The sequence below is a fragment of the Pelodiscus sinensis genome, unplaced genomic scaffold (genome assembly GCF_049634645.1).
Source record: "Pelodiscus sinensis isolate JC-2024 unplaced genomic scaffold, ASM4963464v1 ctg35, whole genome shotgun sequence".
NCBI classification, from domain to species: Eukaryota; Metazoa; Chordata; order Testudines; family Trionychidae; genus Pelodiscus; species Pelodiscus sinensis.
Window position 1 is genome coordinate 4,888,917 of NW_027465908.1, and position 19,218 is coordinate 4,908,134.

Below are 19,218 nucleotides of genomic sequence, written 5' to 3' on the forward strand. Positions count from 1 at the left end.
CCAGGGTCAGAAGGGACCATTATGATCATCTAGTCTGACCCCCTGCACAGTGCAGGCCACAGAATCTCACCCACCTCTCCTAGAATAATCCTCTCACCTATATCTCAGATATTGAAGCCTTCAAATACTTTGAAGACCCCAAGATGCAGAGATCCTCTAGCTGTGATCTGTACCCCATGCTACAGAGGAAGGCGAAAAACCTCCAGGGCCTCTGCCAATCTACTCTGGAGGAAAATTCCTTCCCGACCCCAAATATGGCGATCAGCTAAACCCTGAGCATGTGGGCAAGACTCATCAGCCAGACACCCAGGTGTTGGCACCTCAACACTGAAAGTCACACATTTCTTCTGTTCATAAATGCTTTTCAGCCTGTAGCTCATGTACTTCTAAACACCTGATGGGCATATCATTTCACTTACTGTTTTCCTGCCTTTTTACAAGCTACCCTATTAAGTGAGGGCTAGATAGAAGAGACAGCTGCTTCCCTTGTCTGTAACATTCCACAGACATGCTTCCAATTCCTAGCTGAAGTAGCAGCATGATAAACTTTAAAACCGTTGTGTCCAACATGCTAGCCATGCTGGCTATTTGGCTGGTTGAGTGTGGCTAGTTCTCTACAGAAGTAGCTACTGCTTCAGAACTGGCTGGTCAGCATGGCTTTAAAAGGTGAAATTTAAGATTAAATTAAATGTAAATTCAGCCCAAATTCTTTAGACTGCTGGATGGAAATATAATCCACTGCATACATACTACTTTGTATTTCTCTAGGCTTCAGTAACATGCTGATGGGAGTCATGTGTGGACTTAGCAAATGCTGTCTAAGATTCTTAAGAAAGACCATAGTAGATCAGACCAACGGTCCATCTAGCCCAGGATCCCATCTTCTGACAGTGACTGGTGCTTCAAAGGGAATAAACAAAATAGGGCATTTGAGTGATCCCATTCTCCATTATCTAGCCCCAGTTTGTGGTAGCTGGATGTTTAGGGACACCTGCAGCATGGGGTTGCATCCCTGACCATCTCAGCTAATAGTCATTGATGGACTTACTATAAGGATCAACCCCATTTTACAGATGGAGAAATGGATGCACCTCTGAACAGACTTGTTCAAGGTCACAGAACAAATATGTAAATATTTCTATTTACAACTACTCTTGGGCCCTGCTCACTGAACCACTGGTGCCTTTAAGTATTTTAATGAAAAGGGAAAAAAACTGTATTGGCTGTTTCAGGGAAGGTATGATGTGATCACATACAATCACCAATCAAACGGCATGGGAACTGGAGAGCTGTGCCACTGTCTGCATTATTTGTTTACTTTAGTATAGGGGAAATAAGACTTGTGATCTAATCTATTCAGCTTCACCTTCATAGACATTTGGTGGCCTACCCTTCCTAATTCCCCTGCTGCATTATATAAAATATACTCTCTGAGGCTCCTTTGGGTATACAAGGAATGTTCAAGAATCTGTATAACTACATAGAAAGTGCCCATTATGGAAACAAAGAGCCCTAAAGGAAAGGCAGCATCAGCCCTGATTAAAAGTTTGACATTTCTAAATTTAGCAGTCCAGTTATTATGGCATTCTTGGCTGTTTCTAGAGCTTGGAGCCCACAACAGTAGCCGAAACTTGCTTAGAAAGCTGGACTCCATCCTTTGTTTAAAAGAAAAAAAAGTCCCAGTTTCACTTCCAAAAAGGCCATATCTCAACTCCCCACACAAGCAAACCTGATACCCAAACTGTTCCCAATCTCTCCCTCCCTTGTAGAGGGACAACAGCACCTGCTGCCTGCTTACTTTGTATATTCGGACTAGCCAGTGCTCTGTGGTATATGCCTCCTCCAGCACATCGAGCTCAAAGTCTTTGTTTCCAATCTCGGCATTTCTCACTCTGTCATAACCTGGGGGGCGTTCTAGAAAGAATGGGGAGGGGAGAAAATGACCAATGGCTTCAGAGTCCACATTTCTGGAAGAAATAATACAGGTCTTTCCAACCCAAATGAAAATCATTTCCAAAGGCTTCTCAAAATCCGGTTGGCACAGAATGCACTCAAGGCATGAGGTGGCCAGGCTCCTTTCTTTTTCTCAGAAGACTCCATTCTGAATATTCAGCATAGTGAGAGTTCTAACAGTCTGTGCCCCCCATATAAGTTAGATTTTCATCTCTATGAAGTATCAGCTGCCTCAGAGCAAGTCAGAACAGGGAAACAGGGGAAGTGGGCGGTATTAGGTTTTGCATTCCTTTTGGACAGGGTCCAGTTGCATTCCTAACTTTTTAGAGTCAGGTATCAAGATGTTTTCATATGCCAACATCAGTGCAGCAGGGTCAGAGCTGCCAATATGTTCAAAGAAGACCAGAGCCTGGCAATGCATTTTATATTCCAAAACAGAACTTTGAACTGGTGTGTGCTGCTGGAATAACAGCACTACCAAGAGAAGTCCTTGCTTATGCCCCTGAGACAGGTCAACGACCTATCCACTATACAGAGTGGAGACAAAAAAAGAAAGGGACTTGCTCAAGTTCACACAGCAAGTCAGTATCACAACTGAAGTTTTCTTCCCAACTATCTGGGCACCCACATTCCCCACTCTAACCCCTAGACAGTATTCCTTATGCCCTTCTACAATATCCACATAAATAGCATTACTACATACTGGCTTCTGTATAAACCTGCCCAAAGCGGTAGTAGCACATCTTGTACATAAGGCAGTTGAGCAACACAGGGGAACCCTCCCTATCCACACGGAACTCTCCTGTTGGCGTGTAGTAATCATGCTCCTTTATGTGCTTCCCAGTGTCTGTGCTTCCACCAATTCGTACCATCCACAGAAACTTGTTGATATCTAAAGGAGATAGGAGACAAATGTTCAAGTGTTTTACACATCACACATTTCAAGCAAGCAGTCAAAGCGGCCAAGCATGGCACTCAGAGGGGTCATCTCCCGGATTTCAGGCTTCCATCATGTAAAGGACCATTCGATTAGGGAGAAAACTGCCCACCTGGAGGCACAAGGCTCAAAAGTTCCTATTCAGAAATGTCAATAACCGCTGGTTCTCTTCAGGAGTCTCAATTCAGGCTGAAACTAGGGATGTAAAATCCTGTTTAATCAGTTAACTGGTTAAGTGTTATGTTTAATTGGTTTACTGCTTAAACAAGGTGGGTGGGGGTCTGCTGCAGCCTGGCTGGAGCAACCCCTGCCTGCAGTGCGGTGGGCTGCTTGGACCAGGCCAGCCTGCCACACTGCATTGCAAGCGGGGGCTGCTCTGGCCCATCATGGGCATGCAGGAAGCTGCTTCAGCTCAGCTGCCAGTTAACTGGTAAGCATCTTAACCATTGATATACACAGCTGAAACCAGATAAACAGATCTGAGTAAAGAAAGGAGGTGGATGAAGCTACTCGGAATTCTAATCTCCTAGAATTGTACATGTTAGAATCTTAACATGGTGGACAACAACAAAAAAAAATCAATTAAAAAATACAATCAGTTGTGATTCTTTAAAAATCATCAGTAAATACTAAATTTCTCATTTAAAAGTAAGTTACAATTAAATCTCATCACAAACATGCTACATCTACATTTACACTCTCATAATAATGAATTAATGGCTCTAGTCTCTCCGGCCTAACCACCAGCTCTTGTTTCTTGAAAGTTCTGGGCTTCCAATTTCTGTTTCTCAGTAAATTAAAAGTAACATGTGCAAAGACAGACACAGGCTGGATAGGATTTTTTTGTTCCATGCTTATGTAGTGGTAGACTATCTCCTCTGCTGTGCTGGGTCAAGATATTGACTTGGAGACAGAGACAACATATAGAAAAGGATGGAGAAAACATAGAAAGGAACAGTGGAGAGGACTTGAAAGAAAAAGGGAAGACATTAGTGTGTACACCTATATGCCCCCATACTTTTGGCTTTGAAAAACTGTCATGGCTTCTCGGCATAAGAGAGACCTTGTCTGGGAATATTTTGAAGAAATTTGTTCCCTGGAGGAAAAAGGAAACCATGTCAAGTGTAAGCAGGGCAAGAAGATGTTGTAGAGCCTTGTTGCAAGAATGAAACATCATAACGAAAAACTGCTTATTGAGAGAAAATGATTTGGATGAAAATGTGGATATGGCTGAGTGGATCAACTGGTTAGTAACTTCAATAATTCCCTGTGAAATGCATCATTCTTCAAGACTCTCTTTGTACCTTTTAGCAGGGCTAGCCGGACCGCGGTAAGCCCCGCTCGCCAGCTGCGCTGTCCGGTGATCTGCACATGCGCAGATCACCCGAACCTGGCTCTTCCAGGTTGCAATCTACTCGCCACAGGTGAGTAGACTGCATTATTTGTTGAGCCCTGCCTTTTAGTAGAAGTGTGTTTAGACAAGCTATTTGTTGTGTTGGATGTTGCTAGAAAAAAAGTTTTACTTAGCTGATCCTTATGGCTTGTTTAATTAGTTACAGTAATTAGGTTTAGAATTGATCACTCAAGTGCATAATATAGAAAGCTGCAGTAAGAGAAATCTAAAATTGCCAGTTGCCACTATCATTTCCTTACATTAAATAAAACATGCCCCTTATTTTGCAGTATCATGGCCACAGACCATAATGGTGATGCCCTAAGTCTATTCCCTATTTTACTTCAGCATAACTAAGTTTTTCCAAGAGAATCCTATTCTATACTCGTTTTCTCAAAAAACAGAAGTGCCAGTGAGTTCAATGGGGTTTACTCCAAAATTAAGCGCAATCTAAGTGAAGTCTTAAATTTTGGTAACTTGGAATCAGATCTGCATCCTTGTAGAAAAATGTAAATGAGTAACTGAATGAGAGAGAGAGAGAGAATGACTATTCAAAATCATTTTTTCATCACGGTCCCATTTAAGCATAAAGACTTAGACAGTATATCTACAACTTCAGAGTCATCTGTTGGTGCTTTTGCAGCAGTCTTTCCAGCAAGATCATGGATTGGATAAATGGACTGTAAGATGCATAGAAAGCTGGCTAGAATGTCGGGCCCAACAGGTAGTCATCAACGGCTTGATGTCAGATTGGCGGTCGGTTTCTAGCGGAGTGCCCCAAGGATTGGTTCTAGGACTGGTTTTGTTCAACATCTTTATGAATGACCTGGCTGAGGGGATGGATTGCACCCTCAACAAGTTTGCAAATGACACTAAGCTAGGGGGAGAGGTAGATACACTGGAGGGCAGGGATAGGGTCCAGAGTGACCTAGACAGATTAGAGGATTGGGCCAAAAGAAATCTGATGAGGTTCAACAAGCACAAGTCTAGAATCCTGCACTTGAGACAGAAGAATCCCAAGCATTGTTACAGGCTGGGGACCGAATGGCTAAGCAGCAGTTCTGCAGAAAAGGACCTGGAGGTTACAGTGGATGAGAAGCTGGATATGAGTTAACAGTGTGCCCTTGTAGCCAAGCAGTCTAATGGTATATTAGGTTGCATTAGAAGGAGCATTGCCAGCAGATCTAGAGAAGTGATTATTCTCCTTTATTCGGCTCTAGTGACGCCACATCTGGAGTACTGTGTCCAGTTCTGGGCCCCCCCACTATAGAAAGGATGTGAACACATTGGAGAGGGTCCAGCGGAGGGGACCAAAACGATTAGGGGGCTGGAGCACATGACCTACGAGGAGAGACTGAGGGATTTCGGTTAGTTTAGCCTGCAGAAGAGAAGAGTGAGGGGGGATTTGAGAGCAGCCTTCAACTTCCTGACAGGAGGTTCCTGATAAGAATTCATGAGGTTAGTCGACTATTCAATTAAACAGATATTTAATATCCTTAGTGGGAAAGCAGAGCTGATGCCAAGGAGTGTTAAAACAGCACAGCAGTCTCTTTAGTCTTCCCCCCACAGCAGCAGTCTGCCTGCTACTGTGTTTCTAGCAGGGAAGAACAGGAACGTTCCAATGATTTGCTCTACTTTGTTTGTCCCCCAAACAGAGCAGCTCACTCAGCTGTCAGATACTTCCCAGACCTTTGAAAGGAGAGGGTATGCAAGCAAAACACTGAGCACAGCCATCAGGACAGAATACTGGCGGAAGTCAGTTCTCTCAACAAAACAAACAGCAGAGTCCACACTGGCTTTTTGTTGGTAATAAAGGGAGGGGAAAAGACGAAAAGTCACTCATAAGGGTGGAAGATTTTTTTGGAACCAAAACTGGGTGTTTTTGCAGATAAAAGTTGCATTGTTGCGTGTATGCTCTAGCTGTTTTATCAACAAAAGGCAGTTTTTGGTGACAAAACATGCCAGTGTAGACAAGCCCTTAGAGGAGAGCATGGCTTCTCCCAGAAACTATCTGTGTCTGGGAGAGCACTCAGCACACGTTATCTGTGTCACTGTCACACACACCCAGTCTGTACCACACAATGTGTGTCAGTTTTTCACATAGTGTCTCTCTCGCTCTCTCTCTTTTTATGTAGCCCTCAGCCCCACCTCTTCTGCCCAAGGCTCCACCCTTTCCAGAGGGGGCCAGAGCTGGCCCATGACTACATACCAAAATTCATGAAGTGGCCACCCTGCAAAAATTACTGCCCACCCCTACTATAGATAAAGATTGCTTGGTTCATTTATGCCACAATTTCTCATTTTTGCATTGTTAATTAACACCTTCATTGACATGGTCAGGGCTCAACAAAGTACTGAATCTAATCACCCAAGGCAAGTAGATTTCAGCCAGGAGCCCTGTTCATTTGCGGCATGCGCAGTGCTGGGCTGGTGAGCGGCTTTCGCCACCGTTCGTCAAGCCCTGGATATGGTTGAGTCCTTACGACCATGCTACTCTCCATCTGGTAGAGCAGATGTTGGTGGGAAGTTGACCTATATAGTGTGAGAATGAACTTAAACAGTGTGCAAGAAATACTGAGGCAAAATTTGCCAGTTTGATGGGTGGAGCAATATACACAAGTGTAACAATATGGCCTTTTTCTGTAGCCATATTGGAAGGCCTAAATGCATAGGGCCTTTATCTGCTGCCAGACTGAAGCGGCCATTAGCTGTAAAATAGGGAGTAACTCACTTTCCATCTAAATTGCATTAAAATAGTGTAATACCAGGCTGTTAAGAAAGTGGATGCCATTACGATGGAATTCTATCACCAGGTAAAGAAACAGATCTCAAAATAGGCAAAAAAACCTTAGTTTAACAACATTTAGTCTGGCAAGAAACTCATTATTGACAGTTGGGGAGGTGGAATCCTCATGCTATTATTATGGTCTTCACTTTCCTATTATTTGCCTGTATGAGCTCTGTCTGGTTTTTAATTATTTCTGTGTGCAGTATAATCAATTAAGGTGGTGGGGTAATGATTGGTTAGGTAATTCGGATACAGTAGGTTCTGAAAGGTTAGTAACATAATTGGTTAAGGTATAGCTAAGCAGTACTCAAGTTTCAATATATGAACTGGGGGCCAAGAGGGAGAAGTGGGAAAGGGAGAAAGGAACAGAAAAAGAAAGACCTGGAAAAAGAACTCACTTCCAAGACACAGCCTAAGATCAGAGTTGCCAGGACTCCCGCATGACAGACAGCAACCAGAATCCAGATGAGACTGATCTTGCCTGGTCAACAGGGGGAGTTTGCCTGCCTTGATGATGCATGTGTATTTTGTTTTGCTTGGTAATTACTAATAAATACAAAGTAAGAATGTTACTATGTAAGGCTCTTTCAGTGGTAAAAGATCTTGCAAACCCACAGGAATTTATGCTTTTGAGTCCTAGGAATTGGGTAAGGGGGATATTTAAATTAACAAAATCTTGAGCACTAGGAACTGGGTAAAGATGCGTGTCCCTAGACTGTGGAATTGACAAAGAATTTTGTGCAGGCAACAGCCAGATATAGTGTATGAAAAGGAACTTGAACAGTGTGCAAGAAATCTCAGTGAGAAATTTACCAGTTTATTGAGTGGAGCAATATAGACAATAGTCCAGTAATATGTGCCAGTGTGACAACGGAAGGGGTTGCATATTTTTCAGAAACAACAGCTTTCAGAAACATTGGGAAATGCTCACCTAACAGACTATTTAAAAGAAATGGCAATGAAAGCTATATTGAACTGAACAAAAGTTCAGCAGTCACATGTGCAGTTTCGTCACAGACAATGCTGCAAACATGAGAAGATACTTAGAAGAAGAAAGTGAAATATGCCCTTTAATATCATATGGCTGCAGTGCTCATTCAGTGCATCTTTTAGCCAAAGACTTAAGTATGTCTTCTCCAGGACTAAAATAAAATGAAGTCACACAATACTGCCGTAACAACCATTTTGCTTCAGCTTCACTGCAGAGACCAGGAGTATCCAAACGAATTCTCACTTAAATTGATGGAATTTTGTTGATTATTTTGAACAATGTGTTAAAAATTGGCCTATTCTCATAAAATTGGAAAAAAAACCAACCTTATACCGATGAAAAAAATACCTCACCAGATAGTAAAATTACAGGCACACAGGCAATAAAGAAGCGAATGGATCAAACACTGATTCCACCTCATTTTCTTGTGAACATTCTTAATCCCAGGTAGATGTCTAACTTCTGAAGATGCTGATGCTGCCATGGTATGGACATCTCAGAATCACTCCTTAGTTATGCCAGTCTTAATAAATTTCAGGGCTGGAGCGAAACAATATAAACAGTAAATGTTTGCTGATGATGTTTTGAAAAAAGTCACTCCCCTGAATTAGTGGGAATGACTAGCCCGGCACCTTGAAAAGGAGTTCCTTTAGTTGCTAAGCCAACTTTTCATAGCAGTAGTTTCCTCTCCAGGCTCGGAGAGAATATTGTCATTATTTAGTATTACACCACACAAACCTAAGAAACAGACTGGAAGTTGAAAAAGCAGGAACACTCATATTTCTGTTTCAATCTATGAATCAAAATGACAGTGGGAATGGGAAAGTTGAAAACTAATTGTAGAAGATTTTAAGGACACTGTACATTTAGGCTTTGTCTACACTGCCAGTTTTGGCAGAAAATATGCTAATTAGGGACTCATTAGCATAAGCAGCAATCTCATTAGCATATTTTCTGCCATTTCTTTTTTCTCAAGGTGCTTTTGCGCAAAAAGCAGCTGCAAAACCCATTTTGCACAAGATCCTTATGCCTCATTACCCAAAAAAACTGGCAGCGTAGACGTAGCCTTAGTGTTCCAAGGACTTGTCTGTTAGTTAATAAAATTTTAAATTAAAGAAAAAAAGTGTAAGGACTACCATCAGCTGGCGACTCAGGAGACTGCTGTAATTGCTGTAATTGCACATGTGAAACATGTAACAGTTTATATTTAGTTTAATAAAATGTAAGTGCTAGTGCGAGTGCGAGAGACAGGTAATGAGTATTCTCGGCTCTGGTGAAGCCACATCTGGAGTATCACAATCCAGTTCTGGGGCCCCAATTACAGGAAGGATGTGGATGCATTGGAGAGGGTCCAGCGGAGGGCGATGAAAATGATTAGGGGGCTGGAGCACATGACCTACGAGAAGAGGCTGAGGGATTTGGGTTTCTTTAGTCTGCAGAAGAGAAGAGTGAGGGAGGATTTGATAGCAGCCTTCAACTTCCTGAAGGGAGGTTCCAAAGAGGCTGGAGAAAGGCTGTTCACAGTGGTGATGAATGGCAGAACAAGGAACAATGGTCTCAAGTTGCAGTGGGAGAGGTCCAGGTTGGATATTAGGAAACACTATTTCACTAGGAGGATGGAGAAGCACTGGAATGGGTTCCCTAGGGAAGTAGTGGAGTCTCTATCCCTAGAGGTGTTTAAGTCTTGGCTTGACAAAGCCCTGGCTGGGTTGATTTAATTGGGATTGGCCCTGCCTTGGGCAGGGGGCTGGACTGGATGGCCTTCTAAGGTCTCTTCCAGCTCTATGGTTCTATGTCGTATTCCCTAAATTGATAAAAATCAAGTTATCTAAAAAAACCCCACACCAAGTATACCCTTTTAGATGGGAGTGGGCAATAATTTTTTCAGGGAGCTACTTAATGAATTTTGGTATGTGGTCACAGGCTCGCTCTGCCCAGCCCTCCCCATCCCCCAGAAATGGAAGGACCTTGGGCAGAAGAGGTGATGGGGTTGCAGGGGGGTACAGAGAGAAAGAAAGAGTGTGAAAGACACTCTGGCTGCGTCTAGACTGGCATGATTTTCCACAAATGCTTTCAACGGAAAAGTTTTTCCGTTAAAAGCATTTGCAGAAAAGAGCCTCCAGAATGGCAGGGACGCTTTTGCGCAAAAGCGCTTTTTGTGGAAAAGTGTCCGTGCCAATCTAGACACGGTTTTGCACAAGAAAGTCCCGATCGCCATTTTCACCATCGGGGCTTTTTTGCACAAAACAGTTTTTAGCTGTCTACACTGGCCCTCTCACGCAAAAGCATTTGTGTAAGAGGGCTTTTTCCCGAGTAGGAGCAGCATAGTATTTGCACAAGAATCTTACATTATATCGTCAGTGTTCTTGTGCAAATTCAAACGGTCAGTGTAGACAGCTGGCAAGATTTTCCGGAAAGCTTTTGTGGAAAAACTTGCCAGTCTAGACGCAGCCTCTGTGTATGAGACACAGACTTTGAGACACAGATTGAGTGTGTGTGGCAGTGACTGTGTGTGCAGCACAGAGACCGGGACAGTGTACAAAGCGGGTGTGTGTTGGCTGCTGCTGGGTAAGTGTCAGAGAGCAAGCGTGGCTTCTCTCAAATACAGGGAAAGCTATACTGCTCTGTGGGCCACTCCATCCCACACTCTGCAGAAATGGGGTATGTAGGGAAAAGAGTGTGTGTGTGTGTGTGTGTGTGTGTGTGTGTGTGTGTGTGTGTGTGTGTGTGTGTGTGTGTGTGTGTGTGTCAGAGAGAGAACGAGAACACGAGCACAGAAATCGTCGAAATAGTGCATTCTCCTCTGAGTGACTCTCCTCCGAGTCACTTACCATCCATGCCTCAGACTAGAGCAGCTCTGCTGTGCGCCTCCCTCTTTCTGACCCCAGGTCTGCAGAGATAGGGTACAGGGGCAGGCGGACACCTTCAGCACTCACCTCCACCCCTATGTCTCCGTCTCTCCTCCCCTCTCTGCACAGCTAGCAGGAGAACCCTAGGAGCAGCTCTGCTGCAGGATGGAGCAAGGTGGGGGGAGGGGCAACTGAACACATTGTCAGCTGCAAGTATGCATGCTCTGCTAATCAGCTGGGAAGGCTGAAGAGAAATATTTGGTCAGCTGGATCCAACCTCTGGGTCTGATTTTGCCCTCCCCAGCCTGCCCCAAAGGTAGCTATTATTGTCCAATTTGATCAGAAAGCCCTCTCGCCACCCATAGATTAAACTGTATCGTACAAACAAATACAGGCATTCACCAGCAGGATGGAGCAGCTGCATGAATCACTCTGGCCTTGTCACAAACTAGGGATGTTAACAGTTAACTGGTGGAGGCTGGAACAGCTCCCCTGCACCCGAATAACCTATCAAGTAATTGAACAGGATTTTACATTCCTACCACAAACTTGTTCATCCCTATACTAATTATGCATCCCAGAAGCCCATCAGATCCTCCAGCCTAGCTATCCATTGTAGTCTTTGTGTTGAGATTAATGTATATTAGATTAAAAAAAAAAAACAATAACAAACCTTTCCTTTTAAGAGTAACAAGAGGACAGGTCTGTCCTCCCCCTGCTCTCTGTGCAGAGTACACGCAACACTACAACAACTTTAGCCAGCTCTTCAGTGGTCACATGGTGCAGCAGCTGACTGCATAACCTGCTACTGCACATGGTGCAGGCAGAAAATGGGAGCATCATAACATAAAAATAAGGGTTATGCATCCAAGAAGGGGTAATTGGATTAAGGGAGGAGTTAGCAGGGAGGAGTTTACATAGCAAAGCTGTAAGAAAGGAGTTTTAGAGTGATGTATGTTACCATCTGAGGAATATCCAGTGAGGCCTCCAAATATTACCAGCACATAACTGACATCCAGTTCCCTCATAATTTCATAGGCCTTTTCTTCAGTGGATGCCATTGCCTTGAAGAAAAAACAAAGCCAGAGTCAAGCAACAGCCCTTAAGCCAGGGTGGGGAACCTAAGGCCATCTGCTCCCTGGCTTGCCTGGACCTGGCCCTCAAGGCTCAGGACCTGCCACAGCATTAGGGAGCCAGCGCTGGCACTCTAGCCCCCCTGCTAGAGCACACAAAATCTACTAGCTTGACCATCCCAGGTTTTGATGTGTGAAGGGAATGTGGGAGTGTCTTTCCGCTTCTCAACAGGGGACTTATTTTTGGCTTCTCACTTGTGTGCGGCCCCCAACAGATTTTTCAGTGGGTCAGAGCCCCCCCCCCAAAAAAGTTCCCCACTCCTGCCTTAAACCCACAGTAACCTCATCACATGGGAGCATCATAGAGTCATTTTCATCAATAAATAAGAGCATGGGTCACTCAAATGAGAACTAGAACCTCCATTCAGTGTAGGACCCAAGAAAAATTGAAGATTTTCTGGTACACTAAAAAGTAATCCAGGAACACTTACCTGACCAACTCGGGAGATGTGCGTGTTATTCCAGGTGTTATTGTCTACAAGAATCGTCCGATTTGCCATGGCAGTTATCTGATACCCATAGTCCCACCAAGACATGACCTTTGCATCCTGCATTCAAATACAAAAGATCCAATTAGTACACCTACTTTCAACCAACACACAGAAAGGATGCTGTCCTATTCCCACAACAATTCACTGTAGTCACAGGCTTGAGAGATCTGCCCATGAGCAGCTTCAACATGTCAGGTTCCCAGAGTAGAGAAGTTAGAGGCTAGCCCGCAAACTGTTTAACTGATAATCGAATGCTCAATGGTCCTAGTTAGCCCCTCCCCTCCCACCGCGCTGTTTTTTAAACTGGCTCCCTACATGGACCAGCTCCTGCCTACTGCCCTGCTGCCTCTGTATCAGGGGAGGTAGTAGGCCCTATCCATGGAGGACCAGAGCAGCCTCTGTCCATGGGGAGCTTGGGCACCACACAGACAGGGGCTGCTGCCCCAGAGCAGCCTCTGTCCATGGCGGGCTCAGGTGGCCCATGGGCACTACAGTGTTTATGGAAGTAAGAAGCAGTTTGTGATGGAAAAACATTTTTCCATGTTGGGCAGTCACAGAGCCACACATGCTAGAGGTTCCAAGACAAAACAGAAATAAAGTAAAAAGCTTGCTTGAACAGCTGAGCCCTGCAGCAAACCGGGCCATCTCGTCACACTAAGACAGCAAACAGTTCTTTTCCAGATCTCTCATTTCCCAGCTACAAAATACACAGATGGAAATTCTGCAACAAGGAGTTCAATGAAAGCTGCCCAGAAAGGTTTGGTTACCATGGAGAAGTGGCTCAAGGATGCAGGGCCCGCAACCATTTCAACATACAGATCACCTCTAGCTTTGGCTGTATCCAGAGGAACTCCCAACTCATTTCCCCTCACTTTGTCTCTTCAAGTCTGATGACTAAGGCCAAACGCTTATCTACACGAGCAAACTGTCCCTATCGCAGGCTGAACCAAGATGCCATATTACACCGTTATAGCTACGTAAAGACCCCGGGGATAACAATTTTAGACTGTGGAGTTGTGATGCAGTTTGTTCTGTCTACATAGGCAACATCAAACTGCCTTACATTGCAGCCATGTACCTTCTAGAGCAGGGGTGGGCAAAAAGGCCTCCATGGGCCGGATTAGGCCTACCAAGAGGGTGGATCTAGCCCGTGGAGGCCCTGCTGCTCCCCCACCCCCAGGCAAATTAGAGGCTGGGTGTGGGGGAGCGCACAAAGCCTCTGCCTGCCCAACCAGGAGCACGTGGAGCTTTGAAGCGCTGCACGCTGCTCACAGGGCAGGAGGAGAGCGGAGGAGGCTTCGCGTGCTCCCCCGCCCCCAGGCCTTATTTGGCCTAGGGGCAAGGGAGCACGGGTAGTCTCCTTCCATGACTGGGGCATGGACACCTAGGGAGAACGTGGAGGGGCAAAGACACTTCCTCATCCCCAGACCAATCATGGTCTGGGGGTGGGGAACCTGGAAGTATATTGGCCTCGCGCCTTTCAATTGATGCCGCGCCCCATCCTGTGTGGCCCGGGCCACTTAAAAAATTTCCAAACTGGCTCCTGGCAAAAAATTATTGCCCACCCCTGTTCTAGAGCCGGATAGTCTTGCTCCAATGTCCCAGGGACTGAGGTAATTTCTGAACCCATGTTGTGTGTGACAGAAATATTCACTGCACCTGGACACATTGTGTCTTGGGAGGCCAAGAGAGACACCTACTTGATTCTCAGAGACAATTCTTCTTCAGAAGTGAATTATACTCCCCAGTTCCAGGCCAAAGCAACATAATGGTAAAGCTGAACAACTGACCAACATTTTCCTGACCTCTCTTTGCAACGTTCATGTTGTTCTTTATATTCTCCCTCCCCCTGCAAGTGTATCAGTATTTGCTTCCCACAAGCCTACGCCAGCAGCCTAGCACAAATGGACCCAAGTGGATCCATGTGCCACATGCAACTCTACAGAAAACAGACCAGCTGAGATGCAACAAACTGTATGGTCAAGAACCTTTACTTCCCCAAGAAATTATAAGTAACAGTGCAAAGCAAGTCAATCTGCAAATAACGAAGAGCATTCCATCTGGACCCTTCCTGTATGGACACACTTAGATTTCCACAGTTTTCTATTAGTGTGTGATGCCACCATACAAAATATTAGTATTTTCCAGAGAGAACAGCGTGGTCCCTATCAGGAACATTGGGACCCGGGAATGGAGTAAGTATGTAACTGCATCCTTATCCTCACTGTAATAAAATTCACTCATACTCTGGTAAGAAAGGCACTATATCAAAGCCCTTTACAAGCATTAATTAGGCTTCTTCGCTGTCTTAAAAGGGAGGCATGCAATTATTATTCGTTCTGTAAAATGGAGATAAGGGACATATTGTATAAATGACTTCTTAAGGTCACATACCATGGGAAATTAGAACCCAGACTCACAATCACTTGCTTTAAACACCAAACATAGTTGGGCACCATGGAAAAGTACAGCAGTAGGGAAATAAACACAAAATCATGATCAAAAATAGATTTAATACCTTTAAATAAAAAACCATTCACACCCTAAACCTGACCAGAGCTTCCTATTTGAGCCTTATTAGGAATAAATCTGATTTAGCCAATTATTCTGGCAACCAAATAGTTGCCATTTTCTCCTCAGTGACAGTACAGCAGCTCTGTAAGATGTTTCCCTGCTCCACCCAAAACCAAGTCCAAGGATCATTTTGTACAGAGGCCTGTGGCAGTTTACCTCTGGTGTATTGTGACGTAGCCAGTAATACGCTTCTCTGAAATCATCAAAAATGATCCTACTGCCATCCCCCCCACGAGCAGAGAGCACTATGGAAGGGGAGGAATAGGCTTCACTGGTTACCCAAGTCGAATGAAAAGTATAGGTGATCAAGAAGAAAGCCATGACCAGGATCATGCCACTGGCAACCTAGGGAAGCAACAGACAGTATCAAAAGCATCTCAGAAGTTTCACTCATTTTGAATCACAGCTCAACCTCCTATTACAGAGCAGGAATTACAAGCACTAATTAGTCTATGCTTAGATAAAAGTCACTCCCACTGATTATCTCTGTGCTACTCAGGAGAAGGGCTAGAGCAGTGGTTCCCAAACTTTTCGGCATCATGCCCACTTTCTGAGAAACCCTCATGTCCCCCCTCCCCCAAAAAGCAGCAAAACGTGTTGAGAAAAAAAAAGGAACTGACTTGGGCTGAAAAACAAAACATGGAGGGGCCTTGCACCCCCCCTGGAATTTCTTCACACACACCCGGGAGGCACGCCCCCCCCAGTTTGGGAACCCATGGGCTAGAGAATATGCCCATGTCTCCCCTCTCCTTCCCCCAACTCCTTTAATTACATTCTCCCATAAAGGTTTGGGGCTCTTCCTCCAGACCAGGTCCCATGTAGTTTCCCCCTTGAGGCCTGGATTATAATCATACATGAAAACCCACTTCATTTTTAATAGGATAGGTAGAGTCCTGTTGCTTTTTGGTTTTCTTGTCTGGTCGGCTGATATCCAGGTTCTTCATGTAAGTGGAGAGCACCTGAGAAACACCAATGCCGGATAGAATGCACATAACTGGCGCCAGAACCAGCATAAGACGTACCTATTGAAGACAGCAGGACATTTATTATCTGGCCACAGAATGATGAGCTCATAGCAGAATGCACAGCGAGCTCAGAAATAAAATACAGACTGTAGGTGCATATAACTCTTCCCATTTCCCACTGATGCAGTGACTGTACAGGCAAATAGTCATTCTGTACTTCGCAAGAACCTTCCCAAGCTGGGACACAAGATTGTTTTCCGGTGGGCATTCATTATGGAGTGAACACTGGTGTTACTCTCATGTCTAGTGCCATGGAGTCTTTGAATTTTACAGAAACAAGGACAGCAGGAGGAATCTTAATTTGACATTACTTCTAGACCCTTTAATAGTGCTGGACTGTTCTGAAGAATTAACACGCTGAACAGAGGTCAACTCTCACCTGGGGCATAATGTGCTACAGCAAAACCCAAAGCTACTAATTCACAATCTGCTTCAGTAATGGAACCCAGAGCCTACCACCTGGGGAACTCAATGGGCTTTAGAAAGAGCATTCACTAACCCTCCCAAAATTGACTCACTCACCATGATGGCAACAGAAACTAATGACCTTTAATTGCAGCTTCAAAAATCTTCCCAGGTTGCATTCCCTAACAAAGCCTGACAATCACATATGATTAAAAAAAAAAAAACACAGAAATATCATGACTGTTTCAACCAGCTCTGCGAATGAGTAACATTAACCCTGTTTGACAATGGAGAAAAGTTCAGACAGACTGAGAAACTGGACACTAGCAAGTCAGCAACAGAGCCATGCTAGGTTTCCACTTTACCCATTTCTTCTTTCTACCCATTTTTCCATCCCCCAGATGATCAGTCAGGGACTGCACACACTCAATCCTCAGCACACAGCAGCTCTCACCATGACAGCAGAGAAATACATGCTGGTCACACCGTACATGATGATAAAAATGCGGGCATCTGACAGATTACTGAAACAGTAATACAGACCAACTGCAAGAGAGGGAGATATGGGTCAGCAGCCAGCTTGGTAATTTTCTTCCAGGCCAAGAGTTAAAATGCATTATATTAAACAAGATATAGGACCAAAGCAGAATGTTGTGAATCACATGATTTTAGAATGCATCACCTGATACCAACAATGAAATCAGAAGCATTAAACTGTAGCCATGTAGCTAAAATGTAGCTTTATGCTAAGTAATGTGCCTTAGTATACTTTGCCTGCCAGCCACCCTTTCTGAAAGCAGAAAGGACCTTTACCTTACCATTGGTAAAGGTGCAACAGCCAGAATATTGTATTTAAAGCTGAGATCAAGGCTGGAATAGAGTCTTATTTTGTTTTAAGTTTTAAAATTAGTATTGTGAAATAAGTAAAAGGATATGATGACTTTTTTTAAAAATTGTAATCTGACGTCCTTGTTTAAATGTGTATATTGTTCCTCTGTAACAAAGAAATCAACCGTGTTACGTGTGAGTGAAGGAGGAATATATGATAAATAAGTGCAAAGGCCACTGGAACAAATGTTCTGGGAAGAAGCAGAAAACAGATGTAAAGACGCTGAAGATTACTGTATATCCCCATCGAGATGTAAGCAGTGGGCAAATCGATGGCTCTGAAATAAGACAAGCATTTATCAATTGGAACAAAATATTTGTGATTGAAACCAGCTTAGCATGGCAGAACAAAGAAGAGAAACAACTGGAAATAACAAATATTTGTCAGAAAAACAGCATGATGATGCAAACCCCACTGATCCTGATGGGAAAGAACTATTATAAAAAGGAGAACTTTTTTGCCTTAAGAGCAGGGTCATCCTGCCAAAGACTGGATCATCAGTCCAGGCAGACTGATCACGGATGGGGGCGGGGCCTATGTGGCTGGCCACAAGGATTGGTAAATATAGGCATCGACTGGTGGAAGACCGAGGAATAGAGTATGTGTAAGCATATACTAACTGCTTTGCCATTGTATTCTCAATAAACGCAGTGTATTGCCTTTTCCCCTGAAAAGATCTCCTGTGCTTCTTATAAGCTTAACAGAACTGTTCAAGAGGAATGCCAGGTTAAAACACATTCCAATCCCGTAGGCGGGGGGCAGCACTGGTCAGGTATTGCAAGGTTGTCTTGTCATGAATTAGTCCATCAGCATGGGAATAAGAGTTAGAAAACTGAGTGAATGCTAGACTAAATGTGCATAATAAGGCAACCCATGAGCATGTATAGTGCCACAGCATTAAGAAACAATGGGCAGGGCATTTCATTGGCACAGTAGTGAATATTTCAGTTGATTTAGTGAGTTTCTGTGTATGAAGCATATTAGGCTGTAGTATCCTGGTCTACATTAGGGCTACGTCTACACTGGCCCCTTTTCCGGAAGGGGCATGTAAATTTCACTAGTCGTCGTAGGGAAATCCGCGGGGGATTTAAATATCCCCCGCGGCATTTAAATAAAAATGTTCGCCGCTTTTTTCCGGCTTTTAAAAAAGCCGGAAAAGAGCGTCTAGACTGGCCCCGATCCTCCGGAAAAGGTGCCCTTTTCCGGAGGCTCTTATTCCTACTTTGAAGTAGGAATAAGAGCCTCCGGAAAAGGGCACTTTTTCCGGAGGATCGGGGCCAGTCTAGACGCTCTTTTCCGGCTTTTTTAAAAGCCGGAAAAAAGCGGCGGACATTTTTATTTAAATGCCGCGGGGGATATTTAAATCCCCCGCGGATTTCCCTACGACGACTAGTGAAATTTACATGCCCCTTCCGGAAAAGGGGCCAGTGTAGACGTAGCCTAGCTGTTTAGACTAAATTTAGCCACACAAAAACAGGTAAATTTTCTAGACATGTCCACAATACCAAGCATGTCTGGTCGACCTGAAGTGCTGCTTAAGTCAATGTCAGGTACTCCTGATTTCATGAGGAGTAACACTATTCCCAACCTTGCCTGATCAAGTTCATGGTAGTGTAGATGCAGAATTGGCAAAAGTCAAGCATCTCACAGTGCCCTGCTCTAACCAGAACTTGAGCCTCTACTGCTCTCCAGGTAACAGAAATAGCCCTGGAAAAATCTGAATTTAATTTCCTGTGTGGCCAGTGTTGTGAGCATACCAAAGAGCAGGCAGCACACCTGAGCAATACGTG

At 44.2% G+C, this 19,218-nt stretch overlaps 1 protein-coding gene across 3 annotated transcripts in view; it reads right to left on the reverse strand.

The window, feature by feature from the left end:
- LOC142824429 (dolichyl-diphosphooligosaccharide--protein glycosyltransferase subunit STT3A) overlaps positions 1–19,218 on the reverse strand; it is a 46,440-nt gene that overhangs the window by 383 nt on the left and 26,839 nt on the right. For all 3 annotated transcript variants that reach the window (XM_075916373.1, XM_075916372.1, XM_075916374.1), the window contains 7 exons: positions 16,994–17,085; positions 15,976–16,131; positions 15,266–15,454; positions 12,476–12,592; positions 11,873–11,975; positions 2,657–2,845; positions 1,799–1,914 (listed from right to left, as the gene is read on the reverse strand). In XM_075916373.1, coding sequence (XP_075772488.1) covers positions 1,799–1,914; positions 2,657–2,845; positions 11,873–11,975; positions 12,476–12,592; positions 15,266–15,454; positions 15,976–16,131; positions 16,994–17,085 — 962 coding nt within the window. The remainder of the gene's footprint in view (positions 1–1,798; positions 1,915–2,656; positions 2,846–11,872; positions 11,976–12,475; positions 12,593–15,265; positions 15,455–15,975; positions 16,132–16,993; positions 17,086–19,218) is intronic.